This window comes from Pangasianodon hypophthalmus, chromosome 11 (assembly GCF_027358585.1).
Source record: "Pangasianodon hypophthalmus isolate fPanHyp1 chromosome 11, fPanHyp1.pri, whole genome shotgun sequence".
Classification (NCBI taxonomy): domain Eukaryota; kingdom Metazoa; phylum Chordata; class Actinopteri; order Siluriformes; family Pangasiidae; genus Pangasianodon; species Pangasianodon hypophthalmus.
The window spans coordinates 17379684-17402968 of NC_069720.1; the positions used below are offsets into that span (position 1 = coordinate 17379684).

A 23285-nucleotide genomic window follows, 5' to 3' on the forward strand; every position below is an offset into this window, starting at 1 on the left:
TTCAGGCCCTGGGTAGCTTACGTCAGGCCCTGGATTCAACTTAGCTCAGTGATATGTCACAGTTTGGTTTGTGCAAAGTTTCTGCACGTTGTGGGTACTTTGATGTTTGAATGCATGTTTTGTTTTGTTTTTCTCACACAGCAAATCATGAAAGACCGCTGGATGAATGTGGGTCACGAGGAGGAGGAGCTCAAACCATACACAGAGCCAGAAGCCGACTTCAGCGACACCAAAAGAATAGGTATACACACACGTACACAATATTTCCTTCACGTTCAGTATGTTAGAATGTCTTAACATTTTTATATAACATTCATAAGAGCTTTAAAAAAAAATTTAAAACAAATATTTTTTATGAATGTTAGAAATATTTTCACACTGTTGTCCAGAATGACTCCCTACAAAAGGCAAAGTGTATTATTTATTATATTTATATATATTATTATATGTATTATTATATTTAGACACTAACCTACTGCAATGCACTGGAAATTCCGCTTCACTCTGCTTTCAGATCTGGCACTATAAGTGCACAATTTAGGGTGCAGTTTTGTACATGGTGTTTGTTTTTATCTGATTGGGATGTTCCAATGTAAGGCAAACTGTTAACATATTATATATTAATTATAATTATAATGATGGATTGTTCTTGAATACATTATTAATGTTCTCAGAATGCTGAGAACAATTGAAACCACGCTGTTATAAACACACTATAACTCACTCTTCCTCACATGTTCTCTTTATCACTCTTGACATGTGGGCCTTCTTAATTCACTCTTTTCCTCTCTCTCTATTGTGCTTTAACCTGCTGCTGTTAACAAGATGAACTGCTAATCTGTGTCATTCCTGTCACTCTCAATCTCTCTCTCTCTCTCTCTCCTTTAGACCTGATGATTACTATGGGTTTCCCCAAAGAGGAGATCACTGATTCCTTAGTGGGTCAGAAATATGATGAAGTCATGGCTACATATTTGCTCCTGGGCAGAAAACCTCCTGAGGCAAGAACCACACACAGCTAGTCTGCTTTCAGATGGCATTAGTGGTGGCTATTTACGTTAACCTCTTGATGTTTCTTGTTGCTTGCAGTTTGAGGGAAGTGAGTCTCTGTCCAGCACAAACCTGTGTCAGATGCCCCGACCCAGCAGTGACCTGAATAACAGTTCATCCCAGTCTCCAGCTCATTCCAAAGTGCAGCGCAGCATCTCCGCCACGCAGAAACAGCGCCGCTACAGTGACCATGGTCAGCACACACACACACACTCACACACACACACACACACACCCTGAGACAGCACATTTCACTAAATCAAACTGGTCTAGCAACTTAGTTTTACCATTTTCTGTCCTGGCAGTGGCTACATTTAAAGCAAATATCCGTCCTGATTGACAAGCATATTAATCCTTATAATTAACATGTGATGTTCAACGGCGTCTGGGATTAGTTGACTTTTTTAAATTTGAATTTCTTTTATCGACATGTTGGTCTGTTACACCTGCTGAGAGTAATACCAGTAGGTTTAGCAGCTTCATCTCTAACTAAAGAGAGTGATGCCCAGCTCTCTTATCTCCTCATTTGTACACTCTGCTCAAACAAATCAGGTTCTAAACCTTTACGCAACAACACATTTAGGACTTTGTTAGTGTTTTATATTTATTAAAAAAAAAGAAACATAATTGCAAACAGTATATCATAAGTGACATGCATTTATCAAAGCAAAAATGGGCATTTTGATTTGAGACTTCTTTTAGTGTATGGAAACATAAACATTTGAATGTGGATCTTTGCCTTTTAATATGTAAATAATATGAAAATTGGAATAATATTCAAACAGTGAAATTTGTTTTAACAGCACTGCCAGAGACACACAGTCTACACACAAGGTCTTTCATACACTCTCAGACCCGCAATCTCTTCCCCTGTCTCTTCCTATTCTGTTACATTATTATTCTTAGTGAAATGAACCTTAATACAGGCTATGACTGTTCCCTCAGAGAGCAGGCTGTAATGTTTAACATAACTGTGTGTGACCTGCAGTTGCCCCATCTATCCCACCGGCCGTGTCCTACACCAAGCGCACACAGGCCAACAGTGTGGAGGGAGAGAAGAAAGAGGAGTGGGAGGCGGCTCGTAAGCTCCCCACCTCCAGCTCCAAAGGAGACATGGCTGTCTCACCGCTGACCACACAAGACCGCAGGAAGTGTTCTATAGCCTCAGGGGTGAGAGGTCACACACTCAGTTCATGCACAGGGGTCACTGAATAAACCTGAAGATTGCATATTATATACAGTCCTGTTAAGGAAAGGTAGATGGATTTGTAATTGTTTGTGCTAACAGGAAGCCTCATTTTAAGTTATTATTTCAAGACATTGCAGAGAGGATGTCTGACCTATTTTTGTGTCTGTGTGTTTTTGTGTGCATTTGTGTATGCATGAACTAACAGAATAGCACAACCGGAGGGATGACACGGAGGAACACGTACGTGTGTGAGCGTGCCAGCACAGATCGTTATTCAGCCATTCCTAATGGCAAGGACAGCAGGTGAGCTTCACTTCCTGCCCCATTGAGGGAAATCAGTGCCCCGTAACTGGTCGAATAGTGAAGAAGATTTTTGTGCTGTTATCTGTGTGCCTGGGTGTCAGTGATGCAAGACTGTTCAGTTCTGGCTGTCAATCAGCTCAACCCTAACCTGTCAACCAACTCATCAACCAGATCCTGATAAATATCTTCTAATAATGTAAGGCAAAATATTGGACGGAATATAAACATAAAGGGAACTCTTAGAATTGGCAAACAAATTATTAGACACATAAATTGAAATGTGTGCTGGTAGTGGTTCAATATTGTACCGCAGCCAGTGCAATATTAGTGTGTCAGAATTTTTGTTGTCCATCATAAACACAAAGGGTGCCATATAAAACATATATGTTTCTTCTCTCTTTCAGTCTGACGGAGATGTCTGCCTCTGGCAGTGGCTCCTCTGTGTCTCCTGGCGCTTCCTCAGCACTGGCCTCAGCTAGGCCGCGTCATGTGAAGTCCATGTCTGCCTCAAGCCATCCCACCAAGTCCCCCTTGCCCCCAATAGAGGATAATGCAGAGTACAAGGGGTGAGAGCCTATTAACCCATCAGCCTAATTATAGCTTGGCATAAACTGCATGTCAGTTGTAGCCTCAGGTGTTTTTTTTTTTTTTCTTTTCTGACTGATTGGTGCTTGTAAGAAGAAGCAGACTTTGGATCGTTTTCCTGTGTCTTCTCCGGCTTATTCTATTGCTATATTTTATCTATTGCTATCTGTCTTCTTTCTCCCTTTAGCCCTAGCTCCAGCGCCAGGGCACCTGCTGCATCTCCATCGACCCACAGCATCAGCAGTGTGACACCAGACCGAACACGTTTCCCTCGGGGCACATCGACCCGCAGCACCTTCCACGGAGCCCAGCTGAGAGAGCGGCGTAGTGCGACCTACAACGGACCGCCTGCCTCTCCCACGCTATCGCATGACACGGGGGCTCTGGTCCACACTCGGAGGGGCACTTCGACGGGCATCATCAGTAAGATCACCTCCAAGTTTGTGCGTAGGTGAGTTGATCAAACCTCTCCATCACACTGAGGCTAAACCATAGCTGGTGGCTGATTGGTGATTTAGAATTACCACTAAACAGAATTCTGACAATTCCAATCCCAAGCCACACACACACACACACACATGGGTACAATGTAAAAATGGCTAATGCAAGGTAAAAATGATTTAAATTACTACAACAACTTAAGCTCTATAGCTGGTATAGCTTATTTACAAACTGTACTTTGTGTGTGAACAGCAGTGGTTATGGTTTCTGTTCAGCTCATAGTGATCTCTACAACATAGAAAAATTTGAAGCAGAACTTTTTTCTTGATATCAGGATTTTAATGTTTGAACATATCTAGAGCTTCAAAATCAAAGTATGTGAGTGGGAAACATGGTATGTCTGCTAACGCTTGGGGGATGGGGGATAGCACCCGTTGCTCAGCAGTGATTGGACAGCTAAGAAAATAAGGTGCGGCTTGGGATAAGTCAGTTATGCAGAAGTTGATTTTAAAGAGCAGCACGTTTATTAAAATTAGCCAGGCCTTTTTATTGAATGCTACTCAGATTATTAGCTTTTGTTGGAGGCACTGTGGTGTCTAATGGTTATCCCGGTAGACTTTCCCTTTCTATGACACTGTGTGTGACAGGAAACCCACCCAATTATAGAAATTATACTGCAGAATGACGGGTGTGGCTACTAGCACAAACATACTCACTATGCTGAGTTTTCAATTTCCCTGACCATGACGCAGTCAATCAAGGGCACACTGTAAAACAAGCTTGATTTTGATCAGTCATTCAGTTCTGTCCGGCTTAGTGGAAAGCCCAGACTTCCCCCATCATCTGCAGCTCAGTCTCTCAGTGCTGCAGTGGACTTGCTTTAAATCTCCAGTGCTGCTCTGACGCTATAACTCCCTAATCTGGCCTTATGTAGGCAGGCACATTTTCGCTTGATATTCTAGTATAAAAACAAGTATGTGTGTCTTGAAAAGTGTGGTGTCTATTAGCAGTGTGCCTGCTGCAGTGTTTAAAAGAGAGAGAGCCTACGGTATATCCACATTTCATCAGTCTGATTAAGAGTTTGTGCAGGAACAGGAATGCACAAGCACTGCAGTACTGCAGTCATTTCACTGTTTTTATAGCTGATGCTGGAACAGCAAATATTCTATGGTGCAACACCCAGTGGCAGTCGAAATTCAGTGTAACTAATTCACATACCCAGAAATACAAATTAAAATATGATGCCACTGAACCGTCACAAAAGAGTTTGCGTACATGGCCTGATCTCCGTATGAGTAAGGGCATGTCATGCTTGCATTGAGAGTTTGGATTGTTGAATAAAAGATGAGTATAAAAGATGCTATCAAATCTGGGGGTGGTACGGAAAACTGATCTCTGCTCTACTTGAAAATATAGCTCTGGGGTTTGCTGCAAGTCAGTTATGATCTGAACCGGGATACTACAATGAATACAGGGTTACTCACATTCATGATGTGTTTGCTGTTTGCACTAGCACAAAACACACTTCTCATGGCTAGTAGGTAAGAGCTCCTGTATGGGGACGTGCAAAACAAATTGTTATAACTGTATATACACTGCCTGGCCCAAAAAAAAAGTCGCTGTTTGGGTTTAAATAAGCAAATACTTAAGAGCCTATGATTGGATCATTACTGCAGTGATTAATATGTTTCAACTGGCAACAGTTCTTTTAATCTTAACTGATGCAGTGTGTAGCTTCTCATTTCTTAAACAACCATGGCAGATTACGTATCCCATGGTCGTGGAAAAGATGTTACTGAAGGGGAAAATTGTTGGCCTGCATCAAGCAAAGAAAACAACTAAGGAGATTGCTGAAATCACTGGAACTGGGTTATGAAATGTCCAGTGCATTATTAAAGCCTGGAAGGATATTGGTGAACCGTCAACTTTACAGCAGAAATGTAGTCAGAAAAAAATCTTGAATGATCGTGATCGGAGATCTTTAAAACCCTTGGTGATATCACATCGTAAAAAAATCGCCAGGAGAACTCACGGCTATGTTTAATAGTGAAAGTAAGAGCATTTCCACACACACAATGTGATGAGAACTTACAGGATTTGGACTAAACAGCTGTGTGGCCACAAGAAAGCCATTTGTTAGTGAGGCTAATCGGAAAAAATGACTTCAATTTGCTAGGGAGCATAAAGACTGGACTGTGGAGCAATGGAAAAAGGTCATGTGGTCTGATAAAATCAGATTTACCCTATTCCAAAGCAATGGGCGTGTCAGGGAGAGAAGGGAAATGCATGAAGTGATTCACCCGTCATGCATAGTGCCTACTGTACAAACCTCTGGAGGCAGTGTTATGATCTGGGGTTGCATCAGCTGGTCAGGTCGAGGCTCAGCCTCATTGTGCGGCAATAAAATGAAGTCAGCTGAGCACCTGAATGTACTGAATGACCAGGTTATCCCGTCAATGGACTTTTTCTTCCCTGACGGAACAGGCATATTCCAGGATGAGAAATATGCTAAGATTCATCAGGCTTAACTTGTGAAAGAGTCTTTCAGGGAGCATGAGGAATCATTTTCACACATGAATTGGCCACCACAGAGTCCTGACCTTAACCCCATTGAAAGTCTTTGGGATGTGCTGGAGAAGACTTTACGGAGTGGCTAGACTCTCCTGTCCTCAATGCAAGATCTCAGCCAAAAATTAACGCAACTCTGGATGGAAATAAATGTTGTGAAGTTGCATAAGGTTGTTGAAACAATGCCAGGACGAATATTAGATTGTGCGACTTTTTTTTTGGCCAGGCAGTGTATATTGTTAAAATATTAAATTAAATGCAAATGAAATGAAGGCAATAAATGAATAGTATTTGCTTTTAGGTGTGTCAGTGTGTTGGGGTCTTTCAGTGGAATCTGAATGAAGTCTTTAAATGTAATTTTCTCCTTTTCACTTTTTTTATTTTAACGGATTTTAAAAGGCTAGAACTTTATTTGTGGTTGAGATGCAAGTAGAAGAGAGAACCTGTAGTTTTTCAGAACTATATAAAATAGAAAATGTCAAAATTTCACCACGTGAAGGGTTTTCCCAGGCCACTCCATAAGTTATTCATTTGACAGGGTTTTTTTTTAATACAAAGTAGCTGAAGCAGAATACAATCTAGTTAAGCAGTTGATGGTTAAAGGCTTTACTCAGTGCCCATCAGTGGCTCTCTGGCAGTCCTGAAATTCAAACACGCACAGTTTTGCTCACGTGCACCAAACCTGAGCTTCCACTGCTCACATAAGCTTTTGGCTCAGCTGAATTCAGACACTTTTGTTTGACAGATTCTGTGCCAGTTTTTGGCTCTGGTCCACATTCATTTGGCAGACACTTTTAATTACAAGTGAAGCAGAATGTGGAATTATTTTGTATAGGTATTTTTTCTTTCTGGATTCTTAAGAATATACATGGAGAAATTGTGTTGCGAGCTACCTGCAGATGTACACAATAGCTCTGAAATTGCTGTATGTTTCTTCTGTTGTAGAACTCTTTCTTTCAGGGCCTCGTGGAGGTAGGAGTGGTGTTCAGTGCCTTTTCTGAAATTGACCCCCTAATCTGATGTGCAGTTGATTTTCCCCATCTTTCCAAATACTGATATTTGTTGTCTGACTACAGATTTCTTCCTGCTGTTTAACCCCAGAATCCTGCTCGGTGTGTGCATGACCAGCTGAACTGTCAATAGTAATGCTTAAAAAATGAACATTTAGGAAGAAAAATTTAATCTGTATTGTAAAGTCTTCGTATAGGAAGGAATGTTGAAGGAATGTAGCTGTGTGTTGAAGGAATGTCTGTGCACATGAGCACTTTGTGGAATGCTGAATGTCTTGTGTAAGCCTAAATATCGTTCACTTATGATATTCTCCCCCCAAGCCAAAGTATGACGTTCTCAGGAAAGGAGTCTCACAAACAAAGAAAAAGGAGCTTCAGTGTTTTTGTTTTCAATGGTTTCTGACTGTTATTTTATTGTAGCACTTGTTAGGTTACAGATCGTACAACATTCATACCTGGAGTCACAATAAGAAATAGTTTACAGGTTTTCAAAAAGGTAGCATGGTGCCATACCCAAACCAAAGACAGACTAGAAAACGAGATACATACAGTATATAAAGTTATAAAGATGGCTTAACAAGTAGTATAAGTAATACGGTAAATAATCTGATTAGTGGATGAACAACTAAAAAGTTTTTAATATGATCCCAATGAGCTTGAGATGACCAAAAGAGTAAAATTCTTTTTCTTTTTTTGCAATTAAAAATAACAGAAAAAAAACATTTAAACATATTAAGCGTCTTCTGCTAGTTTAGGGCACAATTAAAACTGTATATAAACAGTTTGTTGAATTATGCAGTGTACCCCTTTCATTCCAAAAGGAATGAAAAAAAGTCATGTTGGCATGAAAAAGTGAAATTGCCGTTGAAAACATAGATTGGATCTGTCTGGATTTTTTCTGTGTAATCAACCTGATGTTGTCTTTGAGCTTTTTTTTTTTTTTGTAAGTTCTATAAGTTTTATAAGTTCTGATTTGTTACATACAGTAGTTTGCCTAAATGAACTGCTTATATAGGTATATTTACCCTAATCTCAGCAATCTGTTAAAAAACTCTTTTTACATGCATGTTAGATATAATCTGAACCAAACTGATGCGTAATGTCGACACGACCATAACGAGAAGGTTCAGTCTGAGCATAACTGAGTGGAACAAGCTAATGTTGGATCATCAATCAATTGATTAGCTAAATTTCAGTCACCCTGTGTGTGATCAGCATATGTCAGGCTCAACAAAACATCCTACAAATGCACTTAGCGATCAGATGAACATATTAACATTGAACATATTAAATGGATCAGAATTGATAGATTTTGCTGCATTCCACTTTAAGTGTGTAATTTTTAATTCTAGTGAAGGCTACTAGAAACATCAGTTGCATTAATACTGCATGAAATATTTACTACTGGATGTTTTCGCTTGTTCCATCCCCTGGTGTGTGTTTGTGGTAGTTTCACATTTCTTACTTTGTTTCTCAATCTGAACTCTTCACTGTCTTTAAGGCTACCCAGTGAAGGCGAGGCCAGATGCAGAGCAAACAGCTTAAGGTGAGACATCGGTAAAATGATGCCTGTGTAGATGTTTTTTCATTGCTTTGAGGTCATTTTGAGGTTTCCATTTTTGAGAAATGGTTTGGCCAAGTGGGGGCAGCGATGCACTAATAAAAACTTTGTAATTTATGCACCAACACAGTCTTTGTATTACATAACTGTCTTACACCTTCCCAATATGCATAACTTGCTACTTAAAAATGAACACACTCATGTGCTATGTGGTTTACATTTATCATTATTTATGACAGCTGTATTTTCCCCTTGTTTTTTAAGGAAAGTCCGTAAGTCTTAGGCACCTAAGTGTTTCCCTAGCAAATGTTTGTTAAAGTCTGGTTTATACTTCTGCTTCTGATGTGTATTTGTGAAAACATAAAGATGTTGTGTGCTGGCTTTCGCATAGGTCTCTCTCTCCATTCTTGCACTTAACGTGAACGCTTCCACTAGTGGAAGAAAATGATAAACTACAGAAAAGAGTTATATTTCACTGCAGAAAGAATGGAGAGAAGAATCAGTTCAGTACTATTTGTTTCCCCGGTTCTACATCACTGATATCACACTATCAGGTACTAGATACATTTGCACAGATAGGGAACAATGTGGAATTTTTAAAATTCTCTCCACAGAAAAAGATGAGCCAAGGACGAGGGTGAATATTGTGTATTAAAACTGAGTATATAATAAGCCCCTTCTACATTACCATCTCTGAGACCTACAGTTTATTTTTCCAAGCTAATGTTCATGTAAACTACCCCAACATTTTAGCTAGCTAACATTACTAACGAACTGAGACACTATTTTTACTTTTATTCATTTATTGTTTTATTTATAGCTCTGTATAATTAAAATATAATTATGTGTGAGAATGCATTTTGTCTCTACCAATCAACCTTTACCTGAAGGTTGCTTGATGTGCAGCATCTCAGATACGCATGACACGCTGTTAGGATTTTGGAGGTGTGCTCGTCAGCCAATCAGTGCACCTCTGCATGTTACACTTAAACCCCCTCATAAACTCTCTCTCTGATTCCCAATGAAAATACACTTCAGTGCAGAGGTATTAACCAGCCTTACATTGGCTCAATATTTGGGATGAGTTCATATTTTAAATAGTGGCTAATATGATAATGGGGGTTGTGTTCATTCTCAGGAGCGGTTCAGGAGAACCTAAGGACGATGGGCGTGATTCTAAGCCACGATCTCTACGCTTCACGTGGAGCATGAAGACCACGTCGTCTATGGAGCCCGGAGACATGATGCGAGAAATCCGCAAGGTGCTAGACGCCAACAATTGTGACTACGAGCAGCGCGAGCGCTTCCTGCTTTTCTGCGTTCACGGCGACGCCCGTCAAGACAGCCTCGTCCAATGGGAGATGGAAGTATGCAAGCTGCCCCGCCTCTCTCTCAATGGCGTCCGCTTCAAGCGTATCTCGGGCACCTCCATCGCCTTCAAGAACATCGCATCCAAAATCGCCAATGAGCTGAAGCTGTGACCGGCATTAAAAATCAAAACAGGGAGCGATTCTGCCAAAAACTGCAAAATGGAAGCTTGCTACGTTGATGTCTACGTTCCCAGTCAGTTTGGGCACCATTTTGAGTTTACTGCTTTCTGAAGCTACTGCTGTATGGTTTGACCAGTGGATTTAAAAGATAAGATTGAGGAAAAAAATGAGCATCCTTGGTATTTCCAGTTCCCTTCTTTTCTCTCAAGTCCCACATATACACAAGGTTAGCATAACCATCTTTGCAATAATAATGAAAACCCCTGTCAGGGTCAGCAGGTTGGTGTTCCTTTACAGAACTACCTTTGTAGGCTAAAGCAGAGACTTTTAACGCTACTTTTTCCACATGTACAGTTAAGATACAGAATGTTTTGTTGAATTGTTCATAGACTTGTATAATACAAGACTCTTTCAGCCTACGTATCTGAAGGTGTTGTATAGTATTGAGTTCTGCACAGAAAATTTATGTTAAATGTCTTACTGTTTTGTTTAGCTTTTTGCTTTCCTTGTACAATTTTAGATATTTTTTTGCCTCTGCCATGTGACATTTTAATGATTCTTTTATGTATTTTTTTTCACTTTTCAACAGGATGTAGAACCAGTAGATCAGTGGCGAGTTACTAAATAACAGTGTTTCATAAAACAAGGCCGTGCACATTCCAAAGGCAAATTGTTTTAACCTGCAATCTTTTTATTCTTTCGCCCAAGTCTCAGAGTCGTGCTATTAGTTAGCAAGTTTGACACTCTGCCATTCCATGTATGCTAAAAAGGGATATAGCTTTTGAATTGATTGAATATATCGCTGTAGTTGTAGCAGATGTAGCCCAAATAGAACAGGAGTGGAACAGGGGTTGGTTAAACAAGAATTTCTTTCCAGCAGTTTATTTGAGTTGCATTTGATTTCATCTCATTCTCCCTGAAGATTTTCTGTTTATTTATTATGGTTTCTACACCACCTTTATTACGCTGCTTTAACTTGTCATCCTTGTGTGAAGGAAGTAGGATATGACGTTTTGTTTTTGAAAATGTACTTTAATTTGTTCCTTTTGTAATTAGTGATGATGGAGACAGCGATGATGATGGTGATGGTGATGATGGTGATGTGTAAGACCACTTGTGCTGGAACATTTCCTCTTGTTCCTGTGTACTGAGGTAATGAGGGTTAAATGTGCAATGCTTTTTTGTTGTATTACTGTAATTCTGACACAAAAATGGTCCCCAACTGCACACATAACAAGAGAGAGCTCTTGTTTAGTTTGTTTATTTAAAACTGGTTTTAAAGTATCTTTCAGAGGTTTAAGCTGTGATCTGATTATGCTGATCCTTGAGGGGCATGGTGTTTCATGTTGTAACGGTACATTTCCTGAGCAGATGCTTGATTATGCTGCCTTAGAAGATGGAGCTGCTTGAAGGTGTTGGGAGAGACGGCAGACGATTTACTGAAAATGCAACTACCCACCCACACCCCGTTTTCCCCCCCAGTCATTTCACCACTACCGCCCCCCGTACTCCCTCCAATCAGTGTAGTACTGTACATTTCTCAGTAAAGTCTCATGGGTCATAAAGGTTCAGTCTCACTGGTGCACATTAAAGCTTACTTGAAATGAGATTCGAGCCAAAAATGTCTGGTGTCCTTTTTTATGTTATTTATTACAATTCAGTAATAGTTGTGGGTCATTTTAGTGCTGGTAGGAATTAATTTTCTAAATCTTCAGTCAGGATTTTACAGTAGTTACTGTAGTTAAATACAAGTTATATAAGGAATAAATATAGGAAAATAATCAATGACGGGCTGTTAAGTTGTGAAGTTTATTAATCTCCAGTAACAGCACATTCCCAGTTTTATTCCTCTTATACCACAGCAATTTGTCAGTTATTCTATTTTTTGTACAACATGTCAGTTTTGTATCTGTTTATAGTTAAATTTAATGTTGTGGAACGTCCACAAAACAAGTTAACTTTTGTCATAACAGTTACATACAATCCTTCTTGTTTTGTCCTCTCTCTCTCTCTCTCTCTCTCTCTCTCCTCTCTCCTCTCCTCTCTCTCTCCTCTCTCTCTCTCTCCTCTCTCCTCTCTCTCTCTCTCTCTCTCTCTCTCTCCTCTCCTCTCACTCTCTCTCTCTCTCTCTCTCTCTCTCTCAAAGTTACTATGACGGAAAAAATGCCGCTTGTCACATAACTTTGAAACTGTACAGCACAAAACTCTCTGTACTGAAGACTTACCCACGGTGGAAAACGTAACAGGCACAAAGAACATTTTCACCTCATAGCACAGAAATAAATATCTCCTTACAGAAATATTCATCCAAGCAAAGTTTGTTTTTTTTGTTGTTATTGTTAAATAAAAATCGAATCATTATTATTAGGTGGACTATCCGGCACAAGTCCCTTTGTAAGTTGTTACCAGAGAAATGAATTGAATGAGAATTGAATGAGCCCATTAATATAACCCAATCAACTACCCAATTAATAGAAAACCAATCAACTGCTTCTGAGCGTTTGATAATTCAGTAGTGCTGTAATGTATTTTAATTAACAGCCTGTACATACAGTGGAGCAGTGGGCTCCACATCAAATTCAAATCAAATCAAACAATAACAAAATTCTTTTTCAGAACACTGTTTAAATGTGATTTAACTATGCATAGCTTTGTGAAAGCGCTCCATGAGCAGAAGTACTACAACGCATAACAGTGCACAGTGCATCTAGTCTCCGTAAAACATGTCCTGTAGCTGGGTGGTGACTCTACTTCTGTGCAGGCACCAGGTCATCAATGCCCGCATTGTCCTCCAGTCTCTTCTCAATCCTGATGAGAAGTTTAACCCCATCCACCACGAGCTGCGTAAACTCCACTTCCGTGAGGTCCCAATGGTTTGTTGGTTGCTTATTTTGTACAATCCATATGAGTCTGTGTAGGAAGAGAACATGCAACCGATTAACTGTACTATTTTTCTTATTCATAACTAACATTTAAATAGCGATAGTGGTGTATAGTGTTGGGTGAAATAATTAGAAGAAACCTACTTTATTGATCATTTTTATTTTGTACATAAGGGAAATCTGTCATGATGATGCTTTGTTACATATTAAATTAAACATAAAATATACAGAGGACGTAAATAGCACTAGGTGGTTCAGTAAACAGTAACTCAAACCAGTCCTTGGCTAGGCAAGGACTCATTATGTATTTCACTCAGAGCAGTTCTAATGTTTGCTTAACCAAACTCTATAGCTCTTGACCTGTATGAACATGATTTTATGCAAGGTTCTGCTGCTGCATGATTAGCTGATTGGATAATTGCATGAACGGGCAGGTGTACATGTGTTGCTAATAAAGTGGATAGTGATTGTATATAGTTTACGTACTGTCTGCCTCCATGCGAAGTCTCAGTCTGTCCAGGATGTTGTTCAGGTGTTTGTGCTCAGGCAGGTGTATCAGCCTGACAGTGACACTGGCCTTCAGACCAGTGCCCACCTCCGCCGGTGAGGCTCACCACCCCAGCCCAAGTGAGGCTTCCAGATAAACGGGTGCCTTAGTTTATTATACATTGCCTCCAACTGAAAGAAAACGGACGAGGAACACAGTTGAATTCACCCAATGTCATGTGTAATGAGCCTTGTCAGGAATAGAGCAAAGGTAGACTTAACCAAATCTCACCTTTACTAGATTGATGCACACAGATGCAAATGCCTCCTGGATATTGGCGTCGCTTCTGGAAGACACCAGTTTCAGATGGTCCTCCATGTTCACCCAAACTGCCAGGCTCCCATTGTCACTCATCCTGTAAGATGGTAAGATGCATACAGACATGAAGACAAGCAAAACAAGGAAGTCATTGTTATACTCTTAGGAAAAAAAAGGCTTGTCAAGGGGTTATACATGGAACCAGTTTCATACACCCACAATATGCGTATATATCAGCCATTCAACAATTTTTTCACAAAGTCCTCATTCAAAACTCCATACATTTTAAATTCTGTTGAAATATTAATTACCTCTTTTGAATGAACAGCAATTTTAAAAATGTTGCTGTCTGAGAGATGTAAGCTGATGTTCCTTGATGACAGAGAATGAGAGTTGCCAAATAGAGCTTAAAAATACACCATGACCACCAAAGATCATGGTTTATAGAAAAGAATTGAAATTAACTCTAATAAAGTACTGCAAACAAAGGCAAAGTGTAAGTGCTATGATGTACTGAACCATTTCTACTGCAATATATGCTATATGGCCAAAAGTTTGTGGACACCTGATCCATCACACTCATATATGGGTCTTCCCCAAACTGTTGCCAGAAAGCTGGAAGCAGACAGTTGTATAGGATGTGTTTGTATGTTGTAGCATTACAACATACAAAGACATCTTATACAACTATGTGCTTCCCAAACCTGTTCCAACATGACACATGTCCCCCTGTGCACAAAGCGAGGTCTATAAAGACATGGGATGAATTGGAATGAATTGGGATGAATTGGAATGGTGACTATGTGCCAGGCCTCGTCACCCAACATCAGTCCCCATCCTCACTAATGCTTTTGTGGTGGAATGTGAAGATCCCCACAACCACTCTCCAAAATCTAGTGGAAAAGCCTTCCCAGAAGAGTGGACGCTGTTATAACAGCAATGGGGGAATAAATCTGGACTGGGATGTTTAAAAATCACATATGAGTGTGATGGTCAGGTGTCCATGAACTTTTGACCATATAGTGTATATTGCAAAGATTGAGATAGGGGAAAAGGGGGATTATGGAGTGGATAATGTCTGTACATCAGAATTGTGTGTGTAGCCATGGTGACCTGTTTCCCATGCAAAGGCTGAAAAACAGTAAGTAAGTAAGTAAATAATCTATTATATAGTTTTTGATATGTAGTTAGGTTGGAAATTTTTTCTGAACCCTGTCAACCCCGGTTAATGGCGACAGGAAGACAGCTGAATAAAAGTACGCCTAAAACCCCTCAAAATGAGCTGCAAGACTGTATGCTGGATGACTTTATGTTATGAACACTCAACTGCCTGTTACAGGGTTATGCTAGAAATTCACTAGATATTTGGGCTAGCATAAAATCATGTATGATAGCCTCGTGAATTAATTTTGTTTGAGGCTATGTCATTATTATTGTCATTCTGCCCCACCAAAATCCATGGTCACATGATGCTGCTGCTGCTTGGAATGCTGTCAGATATGGTAACACTCATTTGTAGGTTCTGCAGAGGAACAAACTGAAAAAGCCTTAAGAATTTTAGATTAAAAATGTATGCATGTGCTTAGTTTTTATTATTGTCTGTATCTGTTCCTGCAGTAGAATTTAATTTGGTAAGATCCAAAAGACAACTTACCCAAAAGTAGGTGAAGTACTATAAAAATATAGTTATTTGGGACTCGCCAGTCTAGACAATATTGTGTAAATTCTTCTGTATTAAATTTTAGTCCTGGAGGACAGTTTGCTCCTTTAATATTAGATAGTCTAGTAAATATGAAGCCCTGTATATTTGATTTGGGTAATGTTGTAAAACTTCCAGGACTGGAATCTAACACCATGTATGACCTTTGGTGAGTTTTACCACAATGCCCGTGCATCAGGCCAATCTCGGGCCACTCCGGTCTTCATTAATGTGGTGGGTGGGGCATCCAGAATGAGCCCTTTATCTTCTGTCTCTTGGTTGAGCTCTTCCATTGAGTAAAGCTTGCCTGGGAGTTCTTCGCTAAGTTGATCCAGAGCTGGAAAACCAATCAGCAAATCATTTTTGCTAGTACGACTTCCTCTTTTTTTTGCATTGTAAAAACAGAATATCATTAAAGAGATCATTATGCCTGACCCTTCATGCACTGTGCTAACTCAACTAACACTTTACTGTATTTTTTTCAGTTTATTGCAGTACCTTTTTTGGCCAGTGTGAGGAGATGTCTCCGCTCCCCTCGGCTGCAGTGTGTGGGGAAGCAGAAGTCGTCAATGCAGCGAGAAGCACTCACCTCACAGCTCACAGCATACGCTTGGTCAAAGTCATCACCTCCCTACACACACACACACACACACACACACACACACACACACACTCTTATAGGGTCTCCAGTGCCATACTGATAAGAGACATACAGTATTTCCACACGAATATCTATAATATAACTTTATTATAACCATCACTATGTAAGGAATAAAGCATAATGGGACATGCTATTAGAGGAAAATAATCAACAAAGGGGTGAAGTGATGTGTGATATTACCACCCTGAAGTGAATATTTTCCTATAACAGCATGGCCCGAAGTGTTTTATTCCTCTTATCCCACCGCAATCTATAGACAATTACATTTTTTATTAATTAAAACATGTAAATGTAGAATTAACCCTTGCCAATTATTAATTTTTTTTTTTAATTTATTATCAAACAAGACATCATACTTTTTCTCCTTTTCTAGTTACATTTAATGTTGTGTAATGTCAGTGAAAAAAGCTTCTCTTTTTTCTTTCTCTTGCTCAAATGTCCTCTGACCTGAAGACTCTCCTCTGGCTGCTGGAGACTCCTTCCATAAATGTTGAATGTCTCCTTGCAGAAATCTTCATACCGATGATTATACTTTTTTTCTTTGTTAAAAATATTTTTGGGGGGTTCCATGTGGTGCAAGGAGAAACAATTTACCAATCTTTGGAAGATTGTGAAGATTGCAAGAGTCAAGAGAGTAGAATTGGCCGTGCTCACTACGAAGCATGTTTTAGCCTTCACCATTGGTTTGTAGCTGATGTATGATAGGGGAGAGCTGGCTGGTGGGTGAGAATTGGCAAGTGACCAAAATGGGGAGAGAATAGATAAAAATAAAATGAATCCGTTTATAATTATAGCCTCGGTTTACATGAATTGTCCACCATACAAGTCCCTATGAATCAGCTGTTACTGTAGAAACAATAAGATTAATATAAAACTTGCAGCCAGCACTCCTGTCAGGGCTGCTATTATAGAATAATAATCAACATCTTCTGACCAATCAGATCAAAAATTCAACAGTGCTGTGGTATACAATAATATATAACTAATAGTGCAATTTAACAAACACTCACCTTGAGGTTGTCATAATTGAAGTCACTCTTTTGCGTAACGTGACCGAGCACCTTGTAGCTGTGGTAGGCTTCAATGATGCGGTCAAAAAAGTCACAGAAGAGAATGTAGGACTGAGCATCTCCGGCTAAACAGCCTACAGTCAAAGGCCCTGTGCTTGTTCCTATGACACAGACAGAAATTGACACATACAGTTCCATGCAGAAAAGCCATCATAGGCCATTTGCCTTATACAGTAGTTTATTTTCGCTTACTCAGCCTCATTTGTTGGAGGCTATTAAAGTGTTTAAAGTACAGTTTCTTAAGACTATTCAGCCAACGTGTTGGATAACTAAGTGCAAAGAAGTCTTTTGAATGAACTGAGTGTGCCTTGGTAGGTGAAATGCTTAGTGATCACAATCATCCAATACCTTTTTGGACTGCAGTGTATAAGGATACAAACTAAAGATGTCACGGCCTTGCCAATATTATACAGACACATAAAGTGACTTAGTAAGATGCCAAACCACCACAAGGAAGCAGAACAACTTTAATTCATCTTGCCATCAATTCTACAAGTCTTTTCTGTTCATCCCTCTTGAACTGTACTAGAGGGATGAACACCATTCTACCAAATGATATTCACTTCTCTGGTGTTTTGATAATGGTGTTTGAGAAAGCTGTCTAAGAAATCAGTGACTGTGGTGAGTGTGAAAGCCGTAGCATATGATTTACATAATTTTTCATGCTCATCAAACCATTCAGTGAGCCCTTGTGCCCTGTGGAAGGGGTGGGGTCTTCTTTGAAGAGACTACTCCCATCAGGATAGACATGTTTCATCAGAGGAGAAAGGTGATTATTCGGCAGAACTTTGTAGAGCTTTGCAGTGACGCTTCCCTCTAAGGGGATAAGTGGACATATAAATGCCTCCACAGCACAGAGCTAGCTTTTTTTTCCCCTTTAATTTGTCATATGCCTGTAGGGCTGAGGTGAGCTAACTAGAAAAGTTTGCATCCCCCATGAGTTCAGCGGTTATCTTTACAAGCAAGCTCGAAGCTTGGCATCCTAATTAACATACACTTTTTGAACATTTTTTCTTATTTGCAATGTAAGAACATCTGCCTTGTTGGTGTCATCATTTCAAAATAAGGGAATGCAAACACCTTTGCATGCACCTTTTATATCAGAAGGCTCTAGTTCCACTGCGACCCTCAATAAAGATGTTATTACAGATGATGAATTTAGTATCAGGATGTGGTCTGATATTGGCTGATAAAACTGGATCAGTATCAGATCAAATAAGACATACATTCAGGTCATATGCACTGAAGTATTTTGTGCTGAGAGCATAAATCGAGCATTGACCAACATGGCATAGGACACTATTATTAATAAAGGACGTCACTGTCAGGCCTATGATGTTTCACATAACCTGTTTGCACATAGCATGCTTGGTTACTTAAAGGATGCCAACATCAGATTAGTATCAGGTATCAGCTGATTCTCAGAGCTTTCATACTGCTATCAGTTTGGTTCATCCCTAGACTGAGAAGTTAGAGTACACTGAATATACCTTATGAAGATATCTGATGAGTGCTCTGGCGTGCTGTGATTCAGGTTTAGCTGGTTTTCAGAAGGACACATTTGTGGATTCAAAATAGCTTTTTTCTTCCTTTTATTTTCCTTTGCATAGTTGGTGGAGGTACATTTTGAGCTAAAGTTTCCATCTCGCATCCTTAAACTTTCTGTGTAAAATTACACAATAGAAGGGTTTCAGTAGAACCTCTGCAGAAAGCTCGAATCATTAGCCATCCAAAGACCACTTGAAAGAAAAAAAACTTCTGGTCTAAGAATATATTGTAAAATATATCTACCTGGGAAAAGTCATTTCGGAACATGTTCTTAAAAAACAATCTGGTAATTACGAGGTGTGTGATGTGAACCGTAAATGTGCTGAGCTGGTTATGAGTCACTCTTCCTCTACACCATGAGTGTCTTTTGATCTTCCACAGAACTGCAAGTGTGATTTTTCCGATGCCCGAAGAACACGTAAGTCGACCAGTGGAGTTGTTCTGAACCAACAAGCACTGGTATGCAAAGAATATGTAAGGAATAAAGCATGGTGGGGCATGCTGTTAGAGTAAAATAATCAACTATAGCATAGTTTGATGTAAAAAATAAAAGATGATTATTTTCCTATAACAGCATGTCCTGTGTTGTCTTTTATTCCTCTTTTACCACAGCAATTAGCCAACAGTTACAATTTTTATTTATTAACAGATGGCACTTCATAGTTTTTATTAGTTTAGAGTTACATAATGTCTACAAAACAAGTTTATGTTATCACTTAAGTTATTAAAAAACCTTTTTCTACTTTCTCGAAGTTAATACGACAAAAAACACAACTTGCCATGTTACACAGAAGCTGGAAAATTCAAACTCCTCTGTCCTGAAGACTTTCCTGTGGTGGAAAACGAACTGCCTCTTACAAAGCACTGACACCAGAGACTCCTTTCATAAGTGTTAAATAAATGTTTCCTTACAGAAATTTCACTAAATCAGCGATTATAGTTTTTAATTGTTAAATAACAACACATTTGAAAATCTGTTTATTATTACCCTTAGATTATGTGGAGCATCCTTTGTACAAGTCCCTGGGAATGAGTGGTTACTATAAAAACGATACAATTAGAATGAGTGCATTAATATAAACCTGTGATTTGAATGACAGAAGGCACTATTGTCAGAACCAAGTGCATATTCTGACCAATCAGATTATAAAACTTTGTCTCACCTAGGTCCTCCAGGCCTGGACGAATGATGTCATCAAAGATGACTCCACTCTCAGTGGCCCGGTTGAACTGGCGTGTGTACATATGCAGATCAAGCACACGGGCCATGCAGGTGTAGTTTCCATCCAGACTAGGGAACTCTTCTTTGGGACAACCCCTCTTCAGTTTAAGCTTGCTCATGGGGTCTGGGGGGATCATGCTCTAAAAATGAAATGGTATTGTAAAAGGAGCTTATAACAGATTGCATTATGATCCTCATTTTGTCTGCCAAGGCTGTGTGCTGTATGAGTGCTTTAACTGTTGTTACTATGTGCTTCATATCCTGCACTGTTGTGGGAGCTACTGACTGCTAGGTATGTCAAGGTTGCAGATGTAGTAAAGGTGGTAATCCACTCAATATCATGATGACTAGAACAATGCTTCTGCTTGGCACTGCTCTGCAATCTTTTCTTTTTTTTTCTTTTTTTTTTTTTTTTTTTTGCATAAACCAACCACAGCATGGGACTTTCCTCTTGTTTTGCAATGTAAAGTGCTTGTTGTATTTTTTGTGAGGGGGAATACCTCGAGCACAGGCCTGTACTTTGTCTCCAAAGGGTGCTCCTTGGGGGCTGCAAGAGATGATTTATGTTAGCTGCCATGCATGAACACAATGGTGTGTAATACAAGTTCTGCTGGTATTCTGCTAGTCCACTTGTATATAAAATTGTGAGGGTTAAAAATATCTTTAATTTGAGGTTACTCACATGTATAGGAATCACAACCTTTTTATACATAATTCCCCATTTTATGGAGACAAAAGCAACTGGGAAATTAAACTACATTAATACTTGTTTACAGTTTGTTGCAGGTCCTTTGCAAGTCTGCAGAATATAGACATGACCAGCTGCTTTTTTTTTTTTTTGGTTTCCTGTTTTGTTTTGGGGACTTTTTACCCTTGGTCTTGTTTTCAGTAAGTGAAAGGAACTCTAAATGGGGTTCAGATCAGGAGACAACCAGTCAGCTAGCTCTGAAAAATCTTATAGTACAGTAGTATAGTATAGTATAGTATAGTAATGCTGTCCACATTCACTAATTTAGAGGCACGTAGATGGATTTGAGAAGATAAAAAGCAGTAAAGAGGCATATAATTAAATAAATAAAATTCCTTAAAGGAAAGATCCACCCTGAATGCCTTGCATATTAATGTCAGTGTTCTTAGCAGTTTCCTAAACTACCCACAATGCTGTTCCACTACCTGCTGATTGTGGCACTGGTAGAAATTAGCCCTTGCTTCATCTCTACCTAAAGAGAGTGATGCAGCAGAGCTTTACTCCTTTAGTCTTTCCAGCACTCTTACCTCCTCATCTGTACACTCTGCTTAAACTGATACATTTCTAAAACATCAACTTTCATGCTAATATAACTGTCAATGCCACTGTGCTCATCATCTCGTAACTCGCTAACTAGTCCAGCCAAGTCTCTGCTGATCAACTGCGATGTATAGCTGCTTTGTATTCTAGAAATTTGACACCAATGTTTTTTTTTATCTTCACTACATTGGATTTCTCATTAATATGCTATTAAATTTTTTTTTTTCCTTTAAGGGTTATTCGGGTTGTGCCTTACAGGTTCAGTGTAGAGCCCTAAAAGAGTGTTTCGCTGTCAGAAAGGTTTGGGAAGCTATAAAACCTTAATTATCAAAAGAACCCTTGAAGAACCTCTTTTTCCTAAGAGTGCTATCCAACATGTTCATGTCACCATATTTTATCGATTTAGATAATTGGCAGTTCTTCTTTCTCTCCAACGTGCAGTTACTTTGTTACTGTATTTATGTATGATTATTTTTTAGTTACTACACTTTAAAAGAGAAATCTCTACTTTCTACTCTCAGTATTTTCAAGGAACCCATTCTCTATAATCATATACCTGTAAAGACAGCTTCAAATCTAAGCTTTAGCAGATGTTACAGTAAAAATGAGACCTTCCACTCATCACTGTAATCTAGCTGTTGCTAATGAGACCTTCCACTCATCACTGTAATCTAGCTGTTGCTAAGTACACCGTATTTATCAAGGCAATTTGTATTGTATCAGCTAATAAAAGCAGTTTGTATCATCAGTTATTATCATGCTAGCTAACATTTCAGAGATTAAGCTGTTGTTAGTAAGACTTAATTTTTTCCTCACATTCCTTGGTTATTTGGTGAAAGGTGTATTAATTTACCAAGAGTGACTAAAATCAGTTAAACTGAAGCGGTCTTTTGTGTATCTTTCTTGTACTTTCACACTTTTAGAAAATTTCTGATTTTATGCTTTTCTATTTGAACTCGAGCGAAGACGTTGAAGCTGTACTTCAACTTTTACCAGATTATCTAGATTTAGATTTGGTACTTTTACCACAAAGTAGCTGTGTCTCTGAACTAGTCATTAGTTCTCTTATTGAGAGACATGAGAGAGACTATGAACACCAACTCTCTCATCAGCGAGCGATTAGCACTTGGACATGAACTATTCAGGCCATGAAACAGCTTTTCAAGAAACTGAGGAATGAATTGTCCAAATACTTATGGTCCCCTTAAATGGGGGCTGTTGATAAAAAGAGTTGTAATTATAGGTATCCTTCACCCAACATGGACATCAGTATTCTCAAATTAAAGCTATTAAAGCTGTCATTTTGGCGAACAGAGAAAATGTTTTCAACTAATGCATGATACTGTAGGTCCAATATCTAGCATTGATACCATGCAGAATGAAGACATGAAGACTTACGCTTGATCAACCATTCTTTCTTTCTCTTCCACATCCTTTCTCGTTGGCTGCAGCGTGTGATTGTGGAGTGCACTGTGCACGGACAGGAATGCAGCACAAGCACTGGCTCGTGACAACTGGCCTTAAAATTGAACAAAGGAGCTATGAATAGCCAAGGGGTCTCATCATCCGAGTGCTTACTATCCCTACACCCCTGAGACCTGAGCATGCTAGTGTCATGTTGCTTGGCTGTAACTGTAGCCTATTTTTGACAGCTGTGTCATATTTTATATTTGAACCTCATGGATACACAATTAGCACCATTCTGAAACTGTAGAAACTATTCTGTCTCATTACGCCGTGTTGGAAAACACAATAATTGCTGCTCACATTTGAATATTGTTGATTACTACTCTGACATACCTGTAGTGACCCATATCATAGCTAGAACAAATATGTTACACAGGAAATCTGTTTAAACTGCTTCTGGGCTAGATGTGTTACTGCATTTGAGAGGCCTGAATATTCATAGCAGT

At 39.2% G+C, this 23285-nt stretch overlaps 2 protein-coding genes across 6 annotated transcripts in view; one reads left to right on the forward strand and one right to left on the reverse strand.

Moving 5' to 3' along the window:
• The window catches only part of mark1 (MAP/microtubule affinity-regulating kinase 1), a 50047-nt gene extending 38241 nt beyond the window's left edge, over positions 1-11806 (forward strand). The window contains exons 10-21 of one of the 5 annotated variants that reach the window (XR_008302711.1): positions 142-241; positions 889-1001; positions 1090-1243; positions 2039-2220; positions 2445-2542; positions 2947-3108; positions 3315-3578; positions 7082-7108; positions 8648-8692; positions 9846-10423; positions 11254-11349; positions 11569-11806. Coding sequence is in view for 2 of the 5 variants with exons in the window: in XM_053238157.1 (XP_053094132.1) it covers positions 142-241; positions 889-1001; positions 1090-1243; positions 2039-2220; positions 2445-2542; positions 2947-3108; positions 3315-3578; positions 7082-7108; positions 8648-8692; positions 9846-10188 (1488 nt within the window). In the remaining 3 variants the exon portion in view is untranslated. Of the gene's footprint in view, positions 1-141; positions 242-888; positions 1002-1089; positions 1244-2038; positions 2221-2444; positions 2543-2946; positions 3109-3314; positions 3579-7081; positions 7109-8647; positions 8693-9845 lie in introns of all 5 variants that reach the window. The other 4 variants (XR_008302709.1, XR_008302710.1, XM_053238157.1 and 1 more) reach the window with 4 other exon arrangements.
• An 891-nt stretch (positions 11807-12697) lies between these two features.
• On the reverse strand, positions 12698-22899 carry zgc:172076. Its single transcript, XM_053238210.1, is given in 11 exon segments — positions 12698-13061; positions 13064-13107; positions 13566-13689; positions 13692-13757; positions 13858-13981; positions 15764-15920; positions 16082-16214; positions 17255-17415; positions 20026-20224; positions 20585-20631; positions 22771-22899. Coding segments are annotated over 11 exon segments (1206 nt in total). The 5' UTR covers positions 22805-22899; the 3' UTR covers positions 12698-12944.
• Between the last annotated feature and the right edge of the window lie 386 nt (positions 22900-23285).